At 39.5% G+C, this 21,543-nt stretch overlaps 1 protein-coding gene across 1 annotated transcript in view; it reads right to left on the reverse strand.

The window, feature by feature from the left end:
• The window catches only part of NDST3 (N-deacetylase and N-sulfotransferase 3), a 185,430-nt gene extending 164,241 nt beyond the window's left edge, over window positions 1-21,189 (reverse strand). The window contains exons 1-2 of the mRNA XM_025290266.2: window positions 20,986-21,189; window positions 7,463-8,607 (exon numbers count right to left, since the gene is read on the reverse strand). Coding sequence (XP_025146051.1) covers window positions 7,463-8,485 — 1,023 coding nt within the window. The 5' untranslated portion in view covers window positions 8,486-8,607; window positions 20,986-21,189. The remainder of the gene's footprint in view (window positions 1-7,462; window positions 8,608-20,985) is intronic.
• Window positions 21,190-21,543: the final 354 nt, after the last annotated feature.

Raw genomic sequence — 21,543 nt, forward strand, 5'->3', positions numbered from 1 at the left:
CGCCATTCCACTTCCCATCTATCTTAGGGCTAAAACGTTACACGGTGTGGTCTGAGTCTAAAGGTATAATGAATCTTAGGCCAAGAGTGAATTCATTCTTCTAGGAGAGAATTTAAATTGTTAGTATGCACTCCATCATGCTGGGCTTTCATGTAGAACTTCAAAATGCTTTTAATGGGAGAAGCATCTATTTATATATCACTTTCCTTCTCCAAAAAGCTTGTTTCCCCCCACAACCACTAGTCTCGGGAAGTTTGAGGACAGATCTTAGAACACTAGGGACTTGAATTTTCTATCACAAAACTAGCCCAAGGTAAATTTGAGACATGTCTTGTCCATAGAGATCAATTACACACAGACACACACACACACACACACACACACACGCACACACGCACACACACACACATACACATCCTGACTTCAATTTTACTGAACTTAATACTGCCTCTATGAAGCGTGTTTTAATGTCTAAACTATTTAATACATTCTTTGGTTCTTTAAGGGCTATGGCTTGTGGCATAGCTCTGTAACTAATGAAGACAACCCCTCGGATTTGTTATTTATTCTCTTCCTCTGGAAGAGTCATGTGTTTTGTGCTATGTTACAGTTTCTTCTTAGCTTTGAGGCTCTTGGAAATGTGCTCATATTATTCAACAGCAAGGCAGGTAAGCACTGACACTGCATTGCTAATTCTTATCTCCCAATTAAATGAGGAAACAGTTTTTTTGTTCCATGTGAGCTAAAAAAGCACTTTTGCAGTGATTAGCATTCTTGTTAAAATTTATGTGATATGCACCATCCTTCTAATTTTGCAAGAAACATCATAGGACGTCACCTTCAATTTCCTCACATTCCTTTCAGTTTTCCTAATACATAAAATAGGGACCATATCATACTTGTTTTTTAGTGGTAATAATTCAATAAAAGAGCTTGATGAAAATATTTCTGTTAATTATGGACTATTAACCACTGCATCCATGACCTTTTCTTAGACCACCTGCTCTTGGATCATTCTTCCTAGGAAAATATCCTTCCTTTACCCTAGTTAGTTAGGGAGATCCATCATTCCAGTCTGCCTGTGACTGAGTTGTAGCCTTGAATGCCTCTAGTCTAAGCAAACCAGGATGGTTGGTCAGTTGAACTCCAGTCCACACTCCAGCTAATTTCTCCTCTCTCTTTTATATCAAAATTTCTCTACTGAGCACTCCATGTTCTCCTTCTTCATATCTTAAACCTTAAATTTACTCATGAATTTACTTCATCTGTGCTTCTATTACCCTGGATTTTTATGAGTCCCCAGTGACTTGTATCTTTTGCCAAAGGAAACTTGCCAGTTCTTACCTCAGTGGACCCTGATAATAGGTTTTATATTGCTGTTCACATCCTCACTGAAGCCCTTTACTCCCAAGGCTTGTATAGCATCAGTTCAGGTCAGTTCAGTTCAGTCGCTCAGTCATTTCCGACTCTTTGTGACCCCATGAATCGCAGCACGCCAGGCCTCCCTGACCATCACCAACTCCCGGAGTTCACTGAGACTCAGGTCCATCGAGTCAGTGATGCCGTCCAGCCATCTCATCCTCTGTCATCCCCTTCTCCTCTTGCCCCCAATCTCTCCCAGCATCAGAGTCTTTTCCAATGAGTCAACTCTTCACATGAGGTGGCCAAAGTACTGGAGCTTCAGCTTTAGCATCATTCCTTCCAAATAAATCCCAGGGCTCATCTCCTTCAGAATGGACTGGTTGGATCTCCTTGCAGTCCAAGGGACTCTCAAGAGTCTTCTCCAACACCACAGTTCAAAAGCATCAATTCTTTGGTGCTCAGCCTTCTTCACAGTCCAACTCTCACATCCAAACATGACCACAGGAAAAACCACAGCCTTGACTAGACAGACCTTTGTTGGCAAAGTAATGTCTCTGCTTTTGAATATGCTGTCTAGATTGGTCATAACTTTCCTTCCAAGGAGTAAGCGTAATTGTATAGCATAATAACTTTCAAATCTCTGACTGTGTTTTTTGACTCTTATTCATGGGATTATCTTTCTCCACTTGTTTTCTGAAAGATGATTTTCCTCAAGATTCTGTACTCGATCTTTTTATCTTTTTTTCTTATCACTCTATAAACATTTTCCTTGGCTGATCTCACATGCTTTCTTGCTTTGAACCATCCCTTACACAGCACGGTAACTTCAAAAACTACACTTGCTACCCAGACTTCTCTAGTGAGCCAACTACTTGTTAAACATCTGTATACCTGTATGCCCCAGATGCACTTCAATAAAACTGAAATTTTTACTATGACCTCCAATGACCTTCTTGCTGTCTCCTCTTTCTTTCTTGTTGAAATAATCAACTGTTATTCAACTATGCTAGAAATCTTTTAACTTTAAAAAATTTTTTATTTAGGTATAGTTGATTTACAATATTGTGTTTTCCACTGTATAGCAAAGTGATTCAGTTGTACATATAAATATCCTTTTTCATATTTTTTCCAATATGATTTATCCCAGGATACTGAATACAGTTCCCTGTGTTACACAGTAGCACCTTGATGTCCATCCATTGTACATATCATAGTTTGCATCTGCTAATCTCAAACTCCCAGTCCTTCCCAAGTCTGTTCTGTATGTCTGTGAATCTGTTTCTATTTCATAGATATATTCATTTGTGTTGTATTTTTTTTTAATTTATTATTATTATTTTTTTACTTTACAATATTGTATTGGTTTTGCCATACATCAACATGCATCCGCCATGGGTTCCACATATAAGTGATATACAGTATTTGTCTTTCTGACTTCTCTTATTATGATCATCTCTAGGTCCACCCATGTTGCTGCAAATGGCATTATTTCATTATTTTTAATGACTGAATAATGTTCCACTGTCCTTATATACCACATCTTTATTCATTCATCTGTTGACAGACATTTAAGTTATTTTCGTATCTTGGCTATTGTAAACAGTGCTGCTGTGAACACAGAGGGGCATGAGCATGTATCTTTTTGAATTATAGATTTGTCTGGGTACATGCCCAGGAGAGGGAGTGCTGGACCATATGGAAACTCTATTCAACTATGCTAAAAGTCTTAATGTCATTCTTGGTTACATTCCTTTTCATCTCCATTGACCCAGTTACTAAGTTGTTCAGTTTTACCTTCTATAGAGTTCTTAAACTGTTCATTCCTTCTCCTTTCTTATTCTTATTTCCTAGTTTCAAGAAATCTCCTTCTTTTGTCTGAATATCATCGCTGCTGCTGCTGCTGCTAAGTCGCTTCAGTCATGTCCGACTCTGTGCGACCCCATAGACAGCAGCCCAGCAGGCTTCCCCGTCCCTGGGATTCTCCAGGCAAGAACACTGGAGTGGGTTGCCATTTCCTTCTCCAAGAATGTTGTCACTACATCCTCTCAAATCATCCTATGACTATGGATTTGCCTTCTCAATCTGTCCTGCTTAGTAGGACTTAATAGCTCTGGTATACAGCACACAGTATGGGTGTTTCACATGACATTACTTACAAAAAACCACACAGGCACCTTTACTATTGTGCTCACCAAATTGCAAGCTACCTATGTATTTATCACTCCCACCCCATCCCTAACAAGACAGCGGTGTACTGATTAAGGGGGAGCCCCGCTTTATTAGTCTTTGTGTCCCCAGTGCCTGACTCCATGGCTGGCATGTCATACGCGGCGATACCAAGTGCTAAGCAGGAAGATGCTCAGCACTTTTTTCAACTGTGTGCTTTCTGAACTTCTCTAACTGTACTCTCTCTACCCTGTCTTCTAATGGGATAATAGCAAGGTGTATGATTCTATTATTCTTTTTTTTTTTTTAACAGGTAACTGAAATTTTAATAAACCTACGTATGTACATAAAAACTGCAAAAATCAACATTACAACATGGGTTTTCAAAGATTAACATTTACAATTATAGTAAAATATATAGTTTCACAAGTTAAATTTCCCTGACATTTCATTTCAGTATGAATCTAACTCTTTATAGTTTATCAAAATGGTATTATTTCATCTTTTTTTTTGAAAGCATAGGTGTTTTTCTTAAGTGAAATGTTAACATGGGACCCCAGTATATAAAACAGAAAGTGAAGCTGTTCTAGTTCATTAGAAGGGTTTCAGAGGGGGCCTCACACTTCCCTCAGTATCACCTCTTAAGACTCGTAGCACCCTAAGCATTGTCTGAGAACTGAGGACTGAAAATATTAACAATATACACTAAATGGGATTTCACTGACAAATAAGAACTAGAAAGCTTATTTGGTAACCAGTTTGTTTTTCCACATGCTTTTCTTTGGTTTTATCACCTTAGAAAATTCCTCAAGTATTAATTATTTGAATGGCAGCTATAAGAAGCAAACATTATATTTCTGATTTGCTGCATTCTCCCACCTGGTCTCCTTTTTTCTAAACATTTTTGCTGCTCCTTAATTTTATCTTTCCAAAGCATTAGTTTTATGTCTTACTACTTCTTACTTACTTCCTACTACTTCCTTACTACTACTTACTTACTTCTTTCTCACTAGGAGAAGGAAATGGCAACCATTCCAGTATTCTTGCCTGGAGAATTCCATGGACAGAAGAGCCCCGTGGGCTACAGTCCATGGGGTCAAAAGAGTCAGGCCCGACTTAGTGACTTGTACTTCTATACCTGGGAAATTATCTACAAGATAGATGCTGCCGAATAGGGTCCAATAACAATGATTTTTTAAAAAACATTTTTAAGGCAGTCTCTTGTTCACATTAACAAAAATAAAACATTTCTCATGAAGAAAGCCTTAAAGTCAAGCTAATTCTTGGGATGATGAAGCATTCCAATAAAGCGAAGGGAGGTTCTAAGTAAGATGTAACATCACGGGGCCTTAGGGTGGACGTCTAAACAGGACAGAAAAAGAAACGGTAAAAGCTCAGTCTTTCTATTTGAGGTTTAGAGGAATGGCTGGGCTGTGGGAACATGAAGGTATGTACACAGTGACGTTGATTAAAGAAAGGTAAGAAGGTTGCACTGGACCCCAGCAGGCACAGGGCCACAGGGAAGCAATGCGTGTAAGAGTTATTTACAGGCCATGGCCTTGGGTTAGCTGGCTGGACTTGCTCATTAAGGTCCTTTCTTTGAGGCTTACTCTGGGTAGATTATTCACTCCACAAACACGTCTGTATTTCACAAACACTGGTGCAGTGCTTACAGTGTGTTCCAAGTGCTCACAAAAGTAACTCATTTAATCCTCATAACAACCCTGTGAGGTAGGTACTATAATTTGCCCCATTGTACAGATGAGGAAATGGACACAGGCAGGTTAAGCATTCTATTATTCTATTTCACTTTCACTTTTATATTGGGCTTTCCCGATAGCTCAGTTAGTAAAGAATCCACCTGCAATGCAGCAGACCCTGGTTTTATTCCTGAATTGGGAAGATTTGATGGAGAAGGGATAGACTACCCATTCCAGTATTCTTGGGCTTTCCTGGTGGCTTAGTTTGTAAAGAATCTGCCTGCAATGCAGGAGACCTCGGTTCCATCCCTGGGTTGGGAAGATCCCCTGGAGAAGGGAAAGGCTACCCACTCCATATTCTGGTCTGGAGAATTCCATGGACTGTATAGTACATGAGGTCGCAAGGAGTCAGACACGACTGAGTGGCTTTCACTCTATCTACATATCACCAAAAATATTTCACATGTAGGACATGCTTAATAACTAGTTACATAATGAATCAGTGAACAAATGAATGAATGGGTGAATGACTATGTTTAGATCAATGTTTTGAGACACAATCACAGATACAACTTAGAAGTAGTTCAAAATCAAAGAATTCAAAACATACTTTCTTTTAAGCCTTTAGGTTGGTTAGAAAGTATATTCCTATCTAACTGTGAGCAATTCATAAAATATTTTACAATGTTAAATTCTTACTGAATTTATTCAGTAAAGTTTTAGTTTTTTATACCACTTAAAAATGGCTTAACCTTAAGAGCACCAAAGGCATTTTGTATTTTGTATAATTTTAGAGAATATAGTAGAGTTTCATAAAAATTTGGAGATTTATCTAACTTATTTTTAAATGACATAAGAACATATTTTGGCAGTTTTAAAGACATATTTCAGATACAAAGCCTTAAAACATTTTTATCATAATATTTTAGAATGGAAAAATTAGAAATAATTACATATTGTTTATAATTTTCAAGGACATAATAAATGTTTAAACTACCAGCTCAGTTTTAATTTAGCTACACTTTCAAAGACTATTTCAAAAGACTAATGAAAACTTGAGCACAAATTTTTAATTAATTAATTTATACTGACTTAAAAGGAAGAGTCTAAAATATTACCAAGAATATGAAAGTTTTTTTTCTTTTCAGTCTTCACAGTCCTATGGTAACATTTAATAGTCCTTCTGGTATCCTTAGCTCATTTAAGTACTGTGATGAACATTACTATTATTTGCCAGATGCTCAGTGTCTGGAGAAAAGAGCGCAGTTTCAAGACTTTTTTCCATCTGATTCAGTACTCTGTATTTTACCAAAAGGTCAAAACTGTATAGAATAAAAAATTATGTATCAAATTTCTCCTTTCACTTTTATGTGAAATCAATATGTAGTATAACAGAGATAGAATCCAATGGCATTTTGAATGTGAAACTAAGATGAATGTAGATCATTTTAATTTTAAATTCCATTAATATTAAACAGCCAGTCACATTATGTAATAAATACTTCACAATGATAATCAACTATCTTCAAATAATCATTTTCTAAGGGCAGCAGTTTACATAATGAGAAATCTAATCCAATATAAATGTAGCATGATAGATTTCATGTATGAACCAGAAGTTCAATGAATTTTGACAATTAATGTAAATCCTTATGCATATATGTGAATAAGTATGCTTGTGTATTCATAACTCTCCACATTTAGTAGTGCTGATTTTCAGAGTTTCAAAAAACATAATAAGAGAAAATTAGATGTACATTTAACTTCCCAAAACATCTGAACTTGCTACTTATGAGATCTTTAATTCTTGAAAATTTGTGGGAATATTTATTTTCATTAAAACAAATTCACCATGATTTCATATGTAAATGGACTAACGTCTCAGATTCATAATTGTTTGCAGAAGTAGACAGTTTCTGGAAAGTAATTAAACAAAGTGGTTTCTATCCTGTAGCTTTGAATACACACAGAAATGCATTTCAGGACTCTGCCACACTCAATCCTTTAGTACACGCTTCATTTTTTTTATTGATTCAGAGAAAAATAGATTATCTACTTAGCTGTTCTAGGGCTGAGATATATTCCCATATCTCAAAAAAAGCTGATGGTAGACAACTCATCCCAGTTTGCCTAAGAATTTCCCAATAAAATAAAAATCCTCTGTCCCAGGAAATCCCTTACCCCTAGACAAACCTACTGAGAGATGAACCATACTTTGAGATAAAGAGCCTTACCTTAACATCATTGGTGTTCATTCTTGTTCCTTCCTTTCCCACAAAAATATCATCAATATCCACGAGGATGTACCTGTCCAAGGACAAAGCGAGCCTCTTCCCCGACAAGAAGGAAACAGCATCTATGAAGATAAGCTTGTGCAACCAAAAGTTCAAATTGTTGCCAAAGAGAACTCTTTGAATCCCATCATGGAGCCCCAGGTCATGTATGACAGTGGCGTAAAAAGCACCTTTAGAGATGGGAGGAGACAGGTTTTCTGGGGTCTTTACTTTGGCAAATATTACCGGTTGGTAGGCTGAGTGATTAATCTGGAAAACAGTCCAGTCAGTTCCAGGTAAAGAACCTTTTTCAAGCTTAGAAGATTTGGTCACGTGAAGCAATGGAGAATGAGGATTAATACAGCAATCTTTGACTGCAAGGTTTCCATATACAGAAAAAGGGAAGCCTTTCAACTGAAAGCTCTGTAGGCTCTTCTCACTAGTTCTGTGGAAGCCAATGACACCCACGCCATATTCAACACAGTATTTATCTAAAAGACTTCGATTCCAAGCATCCATATTTATATACTTTAAAATGTTCTCATAAACAATGAGAATATATTTGCCTCTAGATTTTTCCGTAAGTGCTGGAAGATCCCCTTTGCCAGGAGCAATTTCAATGTGATACTGGAATCTACTGGATTCTAGAATCATAATGATGTCTTGACCAAGCGATGAGTACTGGCTCTCCACAAACACCAGGACCGTGGTGTCTGTCCTCGAGGCATCAGAGAGCTTCGCTGGCTTCACTTCCATCAGCCGGTATGGTAGGTGCTGCAAGTCCCCACAATCCACTTCTAAAGCCATCTCAGACAGTTCATTTTCCTGTTTGTAGCCATTGTACAGATAGTAAGCAGAAATAATAATGCTCACCATACAGAATGTGGCAAGCAGAATCACTGTCCTTTGAAAGTGTCTGTGCAGCTTCATGATAAAACTCATGTTGCATATACTTCCCTCAGACTGTTCCAACAGAAGCACCATAAAAAAGTGAAAGAAGAAAAGAAAAGATGATGTTTCAGATACTTTTCCAGTTTCAGTCAATAGTTTATGTCACCATTGCAGCACATTTGTGTCAGTTTATCAGGACTCACAGAAAATATAGTCTGAAAAGCAGAATAAGATACAACAGAATATTAAACATTCAATCTGCAGCATTAAAATGAGCAAGTTTTTATCCTGGTGACTGGCACAAGTGGCAACCTGTTAGGCAGATGAATTGGTGTCTGCTAATTAATAAAACGTATCTTTTCTTCTCCCAAATCTGAATGAGATCAAGGGAGGAATGGAAAGAGGGAAGAGCTCCACTGAACAGAGGTCTCTACCCCTAGTATACAAAAGGCACTGGACTAACAAGGAGTTTCCTTTTATTCCTTGAACTTTGGATCAAATTGTATAGATTATATAAACCGAATGCCACAGAGATGTCACCTTTGTGATACACTGTCACAACATGCAATACAGGTGGTTAATTACATATATTGAAAATTCATAAAAGTTTGGATGTATTTCATTAAATCCTACAATTAAGACACTGCTGCTGCTGCTGCTAAGTTGCTTCAGTCATGTCTGACTCTGTGAGACCCCATAGACGGCAGCCCGCCAGGCTCCCCCGTCCCTGGGATTCTCCAGGCAAGAACACTGGAGTGGGGTGCCATTTCCTTCTCCAATCCATGAAAGGGAAAACTGAAAGTGAAGTTGCTCAGTCGTGTCCGACTCTTGGCGACCCCATGGACTGCAGCCCACCAGGCTTCTCCGGCCATGGGATTTTCCAGGCAAGAGTACTGGAGTGGGGTGCCATTCTCCAAATAAAGACACTAGTTTCTACTTTTTAGAAAATCTCAGTAATATATAAAGAGTACTATAAAATGTTTTTTAAAAACATAATGAAAACAACTGCAACTTCATGAAATACTTTGTTATAATTTCAATTCTTTTTAAAGACTTAGTAACCTTTGAAAAATTCAGTAACTTCTGAAAAATAACAAGAAAGAAAAATGGGTGCTTTTTAGAGCAGAAGTTTATTAGGTCTTATGGTCCTGGCAATTTTCAAGGAAATATCATGGAATATAAAATATATTAAGAAAGATCTTATTATTGCCCATAAGACAGGATGAAAGCTAGCTGTACAATAGCTGAAAGCAGTAATGGAGAATACCGCAGTTGACTTTCTTCATAAGATTAGGGTTTATTACACTTCTGTCTAGTATTAATTGTCACTTTGGCCCTGGTACCTTCTCAGGAAAATGATAAGGTTAGAATAAATGATCACCAAGAACATTCTGGCTCTCTATTATACAGATGAAGTAAGTCAGAAAGAAAAAAACCAAATATCGTATATTGTAACACATATATATGGAATCTAGAAAGATGGTACTGATGAACCTATTTACAGGGCAACATGGATATGCAGACATAGAAAACAGACTTATGGACACAGGTGGAGGGGGAAGAAGGGTAGGTTGGAATGAATGGAGAGAGCAACATGGAAGCATATACACTACCATGTGTAAAATAGATAATGGGAATTTGCTGTGTGACTCAGGGAAAGCAAACTGGAGCTCTATAAGAACCGAGAGGGCTGGGAAGGGCTGGGAGGTGAGAGAGAAGTGAAAGAGGGGTGCCTATGGTTGATTCATGTGGATGTATGGCAGAGGCCAACACAATATTGTGAAGTAATTTTACTTCAATTAAAAATAAAAAAGTTTGGGAAAAGAAAGAACATTCTGGCTCTAAAATTCTGTGATATTCACCTGTGAAATAATCTATGATGAATATTCTGAGTAATATGTTTATCTTTATGACTAATATAATATTCTGTAATTGCAGAATACTTATAGGATAAATATCTTACTTATCCTATAAATTACATATCGTACTTTATTCATTCAAATATTTAGGGAAACTATATCATTAATTCAAGTAATTATGAGATAACTCTCTTTTTATTTCAAATATAAGTCATCAGCAGAATGAATTTCTTTAAAGGGTCCCAAATTATAAGGTAGAGACAGTAACTTGAATGCAAATAGCAATGTGCGGATTGTTGATTAGAGACAAATGTCTGTCACAGGATGAGAGGAAAAAAGACACCATGGCAAGTGGGGGTGTCTGCAGTGTGGGGAGGGGTTGGATTTGGGCAGAGGCTTGAGGGATGAGGGTAAATGAATAGGCATTTGAGACAGAAGGGATTTTACAGACGAGGAATGAGTACAGTATTGGGCAAGGGACACTGAAGAGTTGAAGGAAAGAGTAAGGAAGACCTAAAAAGTAAATCGTATAAATACGGGTAACTCAGATCATAGAGATTAGATAACATAGAAGTTTATTGTCAAGAAAGCCTTGTAGGGAACCATTAAAATTTTCCTGATTTGGGAAATAAAATGAATTAATCAAGAATCTAGACGATATCACAAGGCAGTGTGAGAGCAACTCTGGCAAGCCAGTGCAGGCTCATTTCTCACCGTCCAAGTACAAACTGTTTAGTGATCACAGAGCAGACAGAACATGGGCATGGATGAGTTTGAGAGACAGCTGCAAAGAAAGGAGGTGCTGAACTTCATATGTCACCAAAGGTCTATGGGACACCACCCTTGGCCAAGAGAACGCCATTAAGGGATCTGACGTGTTCCAAAAGAAATCCTACTCTTTTAAACATTTCCTCACAGGTTTAGATGTAATACAAGCAAATCAAAATTACCAGGACAACTGAGAGTTTTCATTGTAACTGTAGCTATTTCATTTTGAAAAGTAATTGCACTTTTAAAGTTAGGTACATGTTTATGAATAATATAATAGTCTGTGGTACAATAGCAGGATATAAAATCTCACATCTCTCTAGTCCCCTGTTTTAGTTCTAGCTGTGAAGTGCTTCTGAGTGGATACAAAACCTGTTCTCACTTTTTGCAGTTCAGATAGCAGTGTCTCATAGTTTGTTCCTATTGTCAGAAGTGAAAGGCATGTAATTCATAAAATTCTTACCTGTGATGAGACAGGGTGGTGAGGTGTATTTGCTCTCATTGTGTAGGGTAGTTATGAGAAATCTATCAAAGCTGCCTCCTCCATTAGCAGGTATAAAATACTGAAAAACGTGTGAAACAACAGCCAACTCTGTGTTGCACATAATGAGTAGGGATTTGTGCTGTACAGACAACGTCTACTACAAGTTTCAGAAGAAAGAGCAAGAGAGAAGGATGAACTTAGGAGAGTCAGTGGTACTTTCTAAGAGACATGCTGCTTGAGGGGGGCCTAGCATGATAGGCAGGATCTGGGTATAAGGATGTGGTGTACATGCCCGACATAGAAACCTGGCAAGGATGAAATGCAATGATTACAGTGCATTTATCTGAGGATCAGTCTAAACTAATCATAACGCACTATGTATTGGACCGAAAATGGAAATAATGTTTCACTGAAAAAGTGCTGCAAATTAAAGTGACTGTGAACACAAAAGCATCAACTGGGAAACAGCACTGGATGTATCTGGACAGAAGAGAGACAATAAAAATAGGGTTTACAGATGATTAGTGTAGCAGTGACACCCAGAATGGACAAAGAACAATAATACGAACAGAGAGAGTATGTGCTGCATTGCACGGAGTGAAGAAGTAGGTGGAATCAGGACAGTCCCAGCAAAGACGCTGCTGCACAAGCCAGGGAGGAGTGGTCTGCGTCCAGACAAAGGTGGTTATCAGAGAGGATGACAACAAAGAGGGGCCCGTGAGGAAAAGAGAAAAGGACATGATTACTGGTGGGGGCGGGTTAGGCAGGATTGGGGACTAGGGGAATGACAGTGCCGGTAATGAAAGCACCATGGCACAGAGTGGAAATTGGCGTGACCTACTGCTGGATACTTAGGGTTCAAGCAGGTGACCAAATGATGCGTGAGGTGATAGCAAAATCACAGTCTTCTACAAAATAGTTGGATGCTAACAAACAAGAATGTCGAGGAAATTGACTAGGGTCAAAATTGGTGGGTTGCGGGCAAATCTCGATACGGTGCACAAATTCAGTTCTTCAGGAAACTCTTTCCGACCAAGTCCACTCCTCTCCCCTTTAGGCCAGGTCCCCAGATTATATACTCTAATTATAATCACTTTTCCTTTAAGGCCTCTACCAAAGGCTTACTATTATTAGCAAGCAACATGATTTAAGGTCTCACTGCTTTTTCAGACTGAAATTTCCAAAGGTAGGTTTCATGTTATTCCCAGTGATCTTTTAAACAAGACACGGCATAAAAACATTTTGAAAGGTCAGGAAGATCAACAAGGCAAACGCTTCAGTATAGTGACGACTGTCTTCCCGAAGTGCTCTCACAAAAATACATTAGAAAGTACAGACTCTGCATGGTCTGAAGGGCTCTCTAAATGACTGAAGAACAGGCACATGAGCTTGTGGGTCAAGAGAGTTTCCATGGACACCACTGACTTAAAGCACAGAGCTGACAGCTATGGTTGAACTTGGCTACCTATCTGACCATGATATGGAATATGCTGAATGACCAAGAAACTGTATATGAAACCGAGAATACCAACAAGCCATTTAGGCAGGCAAAGTTTTGGAACAGTCACAGCAGATACAGGAAGTTACAAGGTTGGGCTGGTTATAAGCATCACCACCTCATTAGGATATCCTATAGGGCACACTGAAGCAAATCCCATCTGTGGGCAGGGAGGATGCCAGCAACAGCAGCTCAGCTAACATTAATGAACACTTACTATGAGCAACACAGTCTGAGGCCCTTTAAAGGCTAAGCAGCCTGCGCAAGGTACAACAGCCTGCAGTAGCTGAACCGATTTAGAACCTGACAGCCCACATTCAAGATATCATCCACCCAGGAAGGCAACTGCAAACACGTCCCTTTCATGCTAGGAACATATAGGAAATGGATATCAGGCAGCTCTTCCCTTTAGATGCTGCAGTTTCCTCACTAAAAGTGAGATACTTGCGGTACCTACTTAACAGGGTTTTTTTTTTTACATGCACTAATTAGTCATTTTATTCTTTTTAAAATTATTTTAATTGGAGGATGATTACAATATTGTGATGGTTCTGATGAGGATTATGAAATAAAAGTGTAAAAGTCTCTTAGAAAATTATCTGGCACAGAGAATGAATATCCTAAATGTTACCTGTGGTGGTGATGATGATGATATAAATAACATAATAAATGAGAGAAATATCCTGAAGATGACCAATAAAAATGTACTAAGAGTTCATAAAAGGATAGCTACAAACATGTTAGGATAGCGCGGTGGGAGGTACAGAAAGTCCACTTTTGATGCAGGAATCTAAAGTCAGATGGGTCTCAGAGCAAAGGAAGAAGCCCCCAAAGAGACATAATCAGCACTGTATCCACCCTTGGGCTTCTAATTCCTCCCCCTTCTCCCAGATGAGCTCACACACCCCCTGGCTTTCATTACCAACAATGCTCCCCCAAATTGCAAGTGTTTATTTGGAATTCAAACCTCTTTCCTCTGAGCTCCAGCATTTCAAATTGAACTACTGACTTGGTATAATAACAACTTCCAGTAACCATGCCCTTTCTAACGACAGACCAGCCACTCCTTGGCTCCACTGGAACTGTCACAAGCAAGCCCAACCTGTCCGTAACCAAACTTGCGACCCACCCTCTAAACCTGTCTCCATCTTCCTGCAGCCATCTGGTGGCTCCTCTCAACACCTTCTTTTCCCGCACTCCTGCCTATCGAAATAGACCCAAGTGCTCTTATTTTCAGTTTCCAAAACTCTCAGACGCAACGTCCTTCTGTCTTTCCCGGCAGAGTGCCTCTCACTTGAACCACCTCAACAACTAGCCCTACCAGAAACCCTCTCAGCTCCCTCTCTACTTTTCTCAATCCAGCAGGTTCGATGCACGATACTGGATGCTTGGGGCTGGTGCACTGGGATGACCCAGAGGGATGGAATGGGGAGGGAGGAGGGAGGAGGGTTCAGGATGGGGAACACATGTATACCTGTGGCGGATTCATTTTGATATTTGGCGAAACTAATACAATTATGTAAAGTTTAAAAATAAAATAAAATTAAAATAAAAAAAAAAAAAAGTAGAACTCTGATCTCCTTCCCAGCTAAAAATCCAGTGATGGCCACCCATCTCACTTGCTGATGAAAACTCAAATTCCTGTACATATCCCACAAGACCGGAGGCATGCTCCCTTCTGCCTCTGACATCTCAGGCCTGATTCAGGCCTGATCCTATGGATTACTCTTACGCTCGGGCAGGAGCTGGGCCTGAAACTCTTTTCTGACCCTAGGATGCTCTCACATGCTGTTTTCTTTGTCTGGAAGTTTGTTCCGCTCTTCTCATTTTACTTCATTCTCCAAATCCTGTGGCTCTATGCGTGTATGTCCCAGCCTCGCAGAAACTTCCCTGATCTGCCAGGTCCCTGGAATACACTCTCACATCACTATCTACTTGTGCTCTGCAGCACGTTCCAGTTATAATTAGTCGTGGGATTTTTCTGGATAATATTTCTTCACAGTTTGGAAACAGCTGGAAGCACCTGTCCTGTTCACTTCTATACTCTTAATATCAACACAGTGCCTGAAGTGACCACATCCCACTGAATACTTGACAAATGGGCGAAAAAGAGCCTCTACTAAATTTTACAAATGGTAGCTGCAGTCACAAACTAGGGCAGTCATGAAGTAAAACGTTCTCCCATGAATGGATACCTCGATCAGTCACACTGGCCTCAAACAGTCAGGGTGATGATACAAACACTGTCAACGGCAGTGACCACCTTGACCACAGCCATAAATCAGACACATCCAGAATGTACCTTTTACTGACTGAATACCCATTTTTTCCTCTTCTGATAGTTCTCAGAATTCAGAGTGGTTAGAGTTCTTTTGCAATTCATCTGTTTTTAAAAAGGAAAACATCTGTTTTTCACCACGGGAACATCAGCCAGCCATTATTTAATTATCTACCATTAATGAAAGACAGAGGGAGCAATTATTTTTTGGGAATCACAGGCCATTCTACATACATAGTGAAGAACTGACTATATACAAACCTACACTTTGCAAAACATGGTAAAATCTGCAGGGGAAAGCACCTACTTGTCCCTGTAACCTATCTTTTTTCTTCCATTCTCTCCCACCATCATTCCAAAGTAAAAATCAATTTCTAAATGAAATAGAATCATGTTGGCAGCATAAGGAATGTGAAAAAAAAGATTGCCATCTGGAAAATGAGTATTAATAACTAAAGAACTTCAGGTTCTAACATAAATGAAAGATATTTAAAAGATCTTGACAGTATTCCTCTTTCACAAAATTAACCATATTTTATAGTATTGAAAAATGCATTCAGAGGCCTCAAATACACTGCATGGATTTGCTAAAAGTAATTTTAGCAATATTAAAAATTGACAAAGACCATGCTTTTGTCTGAGAAAGAATGTGTGAAATTGTGTCATATTTATTGAACCCTGCTGTGGTAGGCAAGTAATTTGCTGATTTGCATGGACTACAACCAAGAATATACTCTTGTCTCTAGAACTGGGCTTTTCTTTTTTTTTTTTAAAGCTGGATGGGAGAAAAGCTGCACTGATGGGGGTATTAGCTTTGTTTAATACATTAGATGGAAAATGACTTTCTACTGCAACTTTCCCTCCTTTGTACTTAGAAATTATGAAGGAAGGAATCCATTTTGTTCACTTCCCCCAGTGGTGTGCCAAACAGTGAGGCAAGAGAAGAAAACTCTCCCAGTGCTGCTTGCTGTTTCTGCCTCTGTGACTTACGGGCGATCATGTCTGCCTCTGTCTTCTTAAATTCAGCTAGAATGTATGTATCAATGCACGCCTAACAGCGGGGCACTATGCCTGCTGCCAGTGCAGCCTTCAGCACAGACTCTAACCTGTGCCACTTTATCCTTCTCCAGAGACATGGGGACAGAAGATGTTAACTGTTTGCCTGGACTGTAAGATGTAAAGTTGCAGATCAGTTTTTGGCTGTGTTTGAGGGCAGGTTACATGAAGCTGAGAGGCAGAGGCAGTCAATCTGCATAGAGAGGATAAAAAAGAGTAGAGAGGAGCAATAAAAAATATGATAGGGAGTCCTGAGGAGGTCTGAGGTCCTGGTTCTCTTACTACCCTGTGGATGCATCAATGAAGAGGTAAGATAAATTACTCCTCTGTTGTCATGGGCAGCTTTCAGAACAAGTGAAACTCAACTCACTTGGAATACCAAGAGAGGAGAAATAAATCACCTAAATTAAATACAGCTCATTATGGAAGGCATCACATGTAATGGTCCTGGGAACTGCTTTAAACCTGGCACAAAAGTAGGTGCAGAGTAAATTTTTCTTGAATAAATGAATGATCATTTCATACATAAGGGGAGAGGTGGTAGAAATGACTGGAGTGGTACATGAGTTTCCTGTGTTATATCAAGAGGTGTATCAAGCACAAAATTTGAAGCCTATGGAGAGAAAATGTAATTTAGTTGTTAAGGGCATGTGCATTGGAATCAGAGTCAAACTGAATCCCGGCTTTACCACTTGCCGGGGATACAATATTTGACAGGTAGATAACCTCTCAGAGCCTCAATTTCCTCATCTGTGAAGTGGAAATAATTACAGTATCTACCTCACATAATCTTTGTGAAGATTACATGAGCTAAAAATTAATATATAAACTGCTTAAATGGTGCCTGGTACAGGTGTCCATCCTATGAATGTTGGCTGTTATTTATTTAAGATTTTTTGATGTGCACCATTTTTCTAAAAGTCTTTATTGAATTTGTCACAGTATTGCTTCTGTTTTTAGGGTTTTGTTTTTTGGCCCCTGAGCATGTGGGATCTCAGGTTCATGACCAGGGACTGAACCTGTACACCCTGACTTGATGGAGAAGTCCTAACCACGGGACCACCTGGGCAGTCCTAACTGCTATTATTATAACCTAGCTGTTATTCCAATAACACATCTACTACTAAAATTCTAGACAGTAGCACTTTAGTTTTGCATTATTCTTTAATTTTTTTCATGTCTCATTGTCCAGTCCTCCAGAATAACTTCCACAGTGTTGGGCAATACAGAGGACAGGAAAGGATCTCTGAGACCCTTATTTTCCAGGTGAGGGACAGAGGCCCAGAGCTAGCAAAGGAGTTGTCCAAGACTAGAGCTCTCATGGCAGAACCCAGCCTACAAGCCAGATCTAGCTTCAGGTTATTCTCAAACCCTGCAATCAGAGAAGATTTAAAAGGGAAATGTATGTAAAATGGAAACCCATCAGTGAGATGCTAAAAGGTTTTAGTACAGAACTCTCCTACCTGACTTTTTCACAACAGGTGGTGAAGAGTTTGGCTTCCCTTGTGGCTCAGCTGGTAAAGAATCTGCCTGCAATATGGGAGACCTGGGTTCGATCCCTGGGATGGGAAGATCCCCTGGAGAAGGGAAAGGCTACCCACTCCAGTATTCTGGTCTGGAGAATTCCATGGACTGTACAGCCCATGGGGTCATAAAGAGTCGGACACAACTGAGCAACTTTCTCATACACAAGTGAAGAGTTACATCTCTCAGTAATTTGCAGGAGTTTTTGTGAAATAATTTATTATATATAATAATTGCAGAAAAGTAATTACAGAAGGGCTTGACATTTTCCTAGTTATACAACTTACATGAAATTGATGAGCAATGTTTAACGCAACGTGAAGGGATAAATCACCCACTGTGACATCCCAGAGCTGAGAATATGGTTTTTATTAAAAGCAAACAAGCAGCCAAATAAACCAATTGGTTTTCTAAAACCAATTCTTTGGGTATTCTAAGAGAATCTTCCGTTATAAAACAGTTTTAAGCGTTCAGACTAGTTATCACCATAATGCAGGCCGTTACTGTGGTGGCCTGGTAGCGTCCTCTAATCTGGACAGCTGCTCAGAGTTCATGCATTTCATTGTAGATGCTCGTCTCCAATAGTCACAGCACAGGACAGGCAGACTTCCACTGTCTTTTCTCTGCTGTCTAAACTGTTGAGCAGTTAGAAACCCAAGGCATTCATTTAGCTGAGAATAGTGTTTTTATTACCAATTCTAATTCCCTGTTTTTGTAGCACAAACAACAAAGTATTTTATAGCTCAGATTTTATTTAGATTTAAAAGTTGCCGTTAATCACCAAAGAGCAGTTGAGACTCAACCAGGATTCAATGAAGTCATAGAAGATTCTCTGAATTAAATGAAAATTTTGTAATTTCTTTTGTTTTAAAATTCTTAACTGACAAATCAGCCTTTGACTATAAAGATTCTAGCTCATAATAACTTCTTCAACAAAATATATACTGTTCAGAAAAAAAGAACCTCAAATGCCTGGTTATCTCTTCCACTGTATTTTTTTTTTTTTTTAACAAATCTTTCAGTCACAGCACAAATTAGTCTAACATTTGCTGTAATCTTCAGAGACAATACTTTTCTCAAGGAAATGTATTAAAAGCGAAGGGAAGGAAAGGGAAAGGGTTAGTCGTTCAGTCACGTCTGACTCTTTGAGACCCCATGAACTACTGTAGCCCATCAGGCTCCTCTGTCCATGGGGTTCTCCAGGCAAGAATACTGGGTATGCTATAACTCAACTACACTGAACTATAACAAATCTCTCTAGAAAGAGATAAAAGTTTTGTTTCATCTAAAATAGCTTATTAACATGAGAATCTTTATTCTAAAGACTATGAAGAAAATTAACTCATGTGACCAGTTTAATATCAATATTTGCTTATACAAAGAAAGAAACCTCTGTTTTACCATCAAGACCATAAAGAAAAACAATAAAAATATCAGAGAAATGGCAGATATTGTCTGTGTTAACAGGAGAAAGAAAAGGAGAAAAGCTTCTGTTAAGGCAAGACTCCTGATATGTTTAGTACTATTTTCCAAAAGAATGTCTTTCAAATTTATTTTTGAAATCTCCTTCTCAAGTTTAATATTAATAGGGATCTATGGCTGAAGAAAAAGGAAAAATTTGTCCTTTAGTTGAGTATCAGATGTTTGGGAGTTTCTCTTCCACATCATTCTGCTCTCTTGTGGTGAATAGCATTGTTCAATAGTTTATAACATATTTTCTAAGAAAAATAAAAAGTGGATTTGAGATCAGTTTCACATGTGTCTTAAGATTTGATTTGTATTTTAATATCAAGATGTAGCTGTTTACATCACTTAGGAGTGATTTCCTTAAAACTGTTCCAGATTACATATGTTGCTATAACCAATATGTTTATAGAGAATATGGATAAATTTCAACTTTAAATGAGTTTGAGGCTTAAGTAGTTTCCAGATATTAGAAGAACTAGTTGGAAGATCATTTAGGTAAACCCCTTAAAAAAATCTTAGTTCTTTTATAAAAAAATGTAGATATATCAAATGGACTATATATGTATTTTCTTTTAATTTTAAACTTCTGTGTTCAATACTTAGGGTATTTCTTACCAGTTGCATTTAATGTTATTAACTGTATAATTTTAAATGATATTTATAAAATGAATTGCATCAAATAGAAAGATTTGTTGAGGATCATTACTATATAGATAGGTAGTTATAGTTTAAATCTCCAATGTTGCTTACAAATTTCTAGTCCAACAAGCAACAGACATATGTTCTGTTTAACAAATCTTCTGAAGAATAATTACAAGTTGTTGGTGGAAATCTGAAACAACTGTAAGAGATCATTGCCTTAATACTTTAATTTTATAAAAGAGAAGCTTTAAAATTAAGCCAGGGTAAGACATTTCTTTGTTTCACTCATTTTAATTAAATGCTCTATTTCTTCTGTAAGGATAAAATCAGGCACATGTTCAATCCTGAAATTCTTAGCTCGATTGTAAACAAAGTTGCTACTCCTACATTTATGAGTTATCCATTAAAGTATAGTATAAATAAATAGATACACTTACCTGGTATTAAAACGGAAAGAGCTGCAAACGTTTCAGAAAGTTTCAATAGATAGAAAAGAAACTAAAACAGCAGTATCCACTACCACTGGCTCAGGCTTTTTGGCTTTACAAGTGGCAGATACTACCAGTCCAGGCCCCGTACCCTTGTTATGTAACATCTCATTAATATTAGCCATCAAACTGCTACCAAGCTGCTGAGGCACTAGAGGGCAAGAGTGTCACATGCAAGACCGGTCGCCAAGGGACAGGTTTTGGTACCACTTGGGGAAGACAGATGCTAAAGAAGCTGATAAATAACACGATGCCTGAAAGCAGCAGCGAACTAGAAATGTTTCTCAAATATTTTAAATGTCAATTTTCTGTCCAGCTGAAGAGTTAACAGGTTAATAAATATGTATAAGCAAATAACCACACCATGCAAAACTTTCGGGATTGTATTTAAAAACCTCCAGTCATCTAGGAAGCTATCTTTCTTTTCTTTGTCTAAATAAACTTATTTTTAACAGGCGAGGAAAGGTCGATTAAATAAAACGAGTGGCAGTCTCAGGACCCCTTTAAACCGCGAGAAACTTGTCCTGACCGTGCGCGCCGCCTCTGGAGTCCGCGTTCCAAGTCTCCGGGGGCGGGTGTCTGGGCGAGGACTGCCGGGTCCCTGGCGATTCCCTCGGGCTGCGGGCGTCCGCGGGATGCTGCTTCCCGGGTCCTCGGCCTCCGCGGGTCGCGGCCGCCCCGCCGTCCGGTCAGCGCTCGGGGGCGACGCGGTGCCGGGAGCCGGGCGGGGCGGCGCGCGGGCGGCCCCTCCCCTCGCGCGCCCGGGTCCGGGAGCGCGGGCGGCGCCGGGCGGGAGCGGCCGCGGGGCTAGAGCGGCGGGCGCGCCGGGGACTCGTGCGCTCGCTCCGACGCGCTCCGCGGCCCCGGGACCCGCCCGGCCGCGCCGCCGCCGCCCTCACGCCGCTTCCCGGCTCCCGGCCCGCGCGCGCCCGCCCGCCCGGGGAAGGGAAGGAGGCGGGAGCCAGGGGGCTGGAGGCGCTTGCATCCGCCCGCCTTGCGCACGTGTCTGCTCCGCCCGGCTACCTGCCCAGCCCTCGGCCTGGGGACCCTGGGTGTCCCGCCCCGGTCGGCCGACTCCGACGGCCAC

Source organism: Bubalus bubalis, chromosome 7, assembly GCF_019923935.1.
Source record: "Bubalus bubalis isolate 160015118507 breed Murrah chromosome 7, NDDB_SH_1, whole genome shotgun sequence".
NCBI lineage: Eukaryota > Metazoa > Chordata > Mammalia > Artiodactyla > Bovidae > Bubalus > Bubalus bubalis.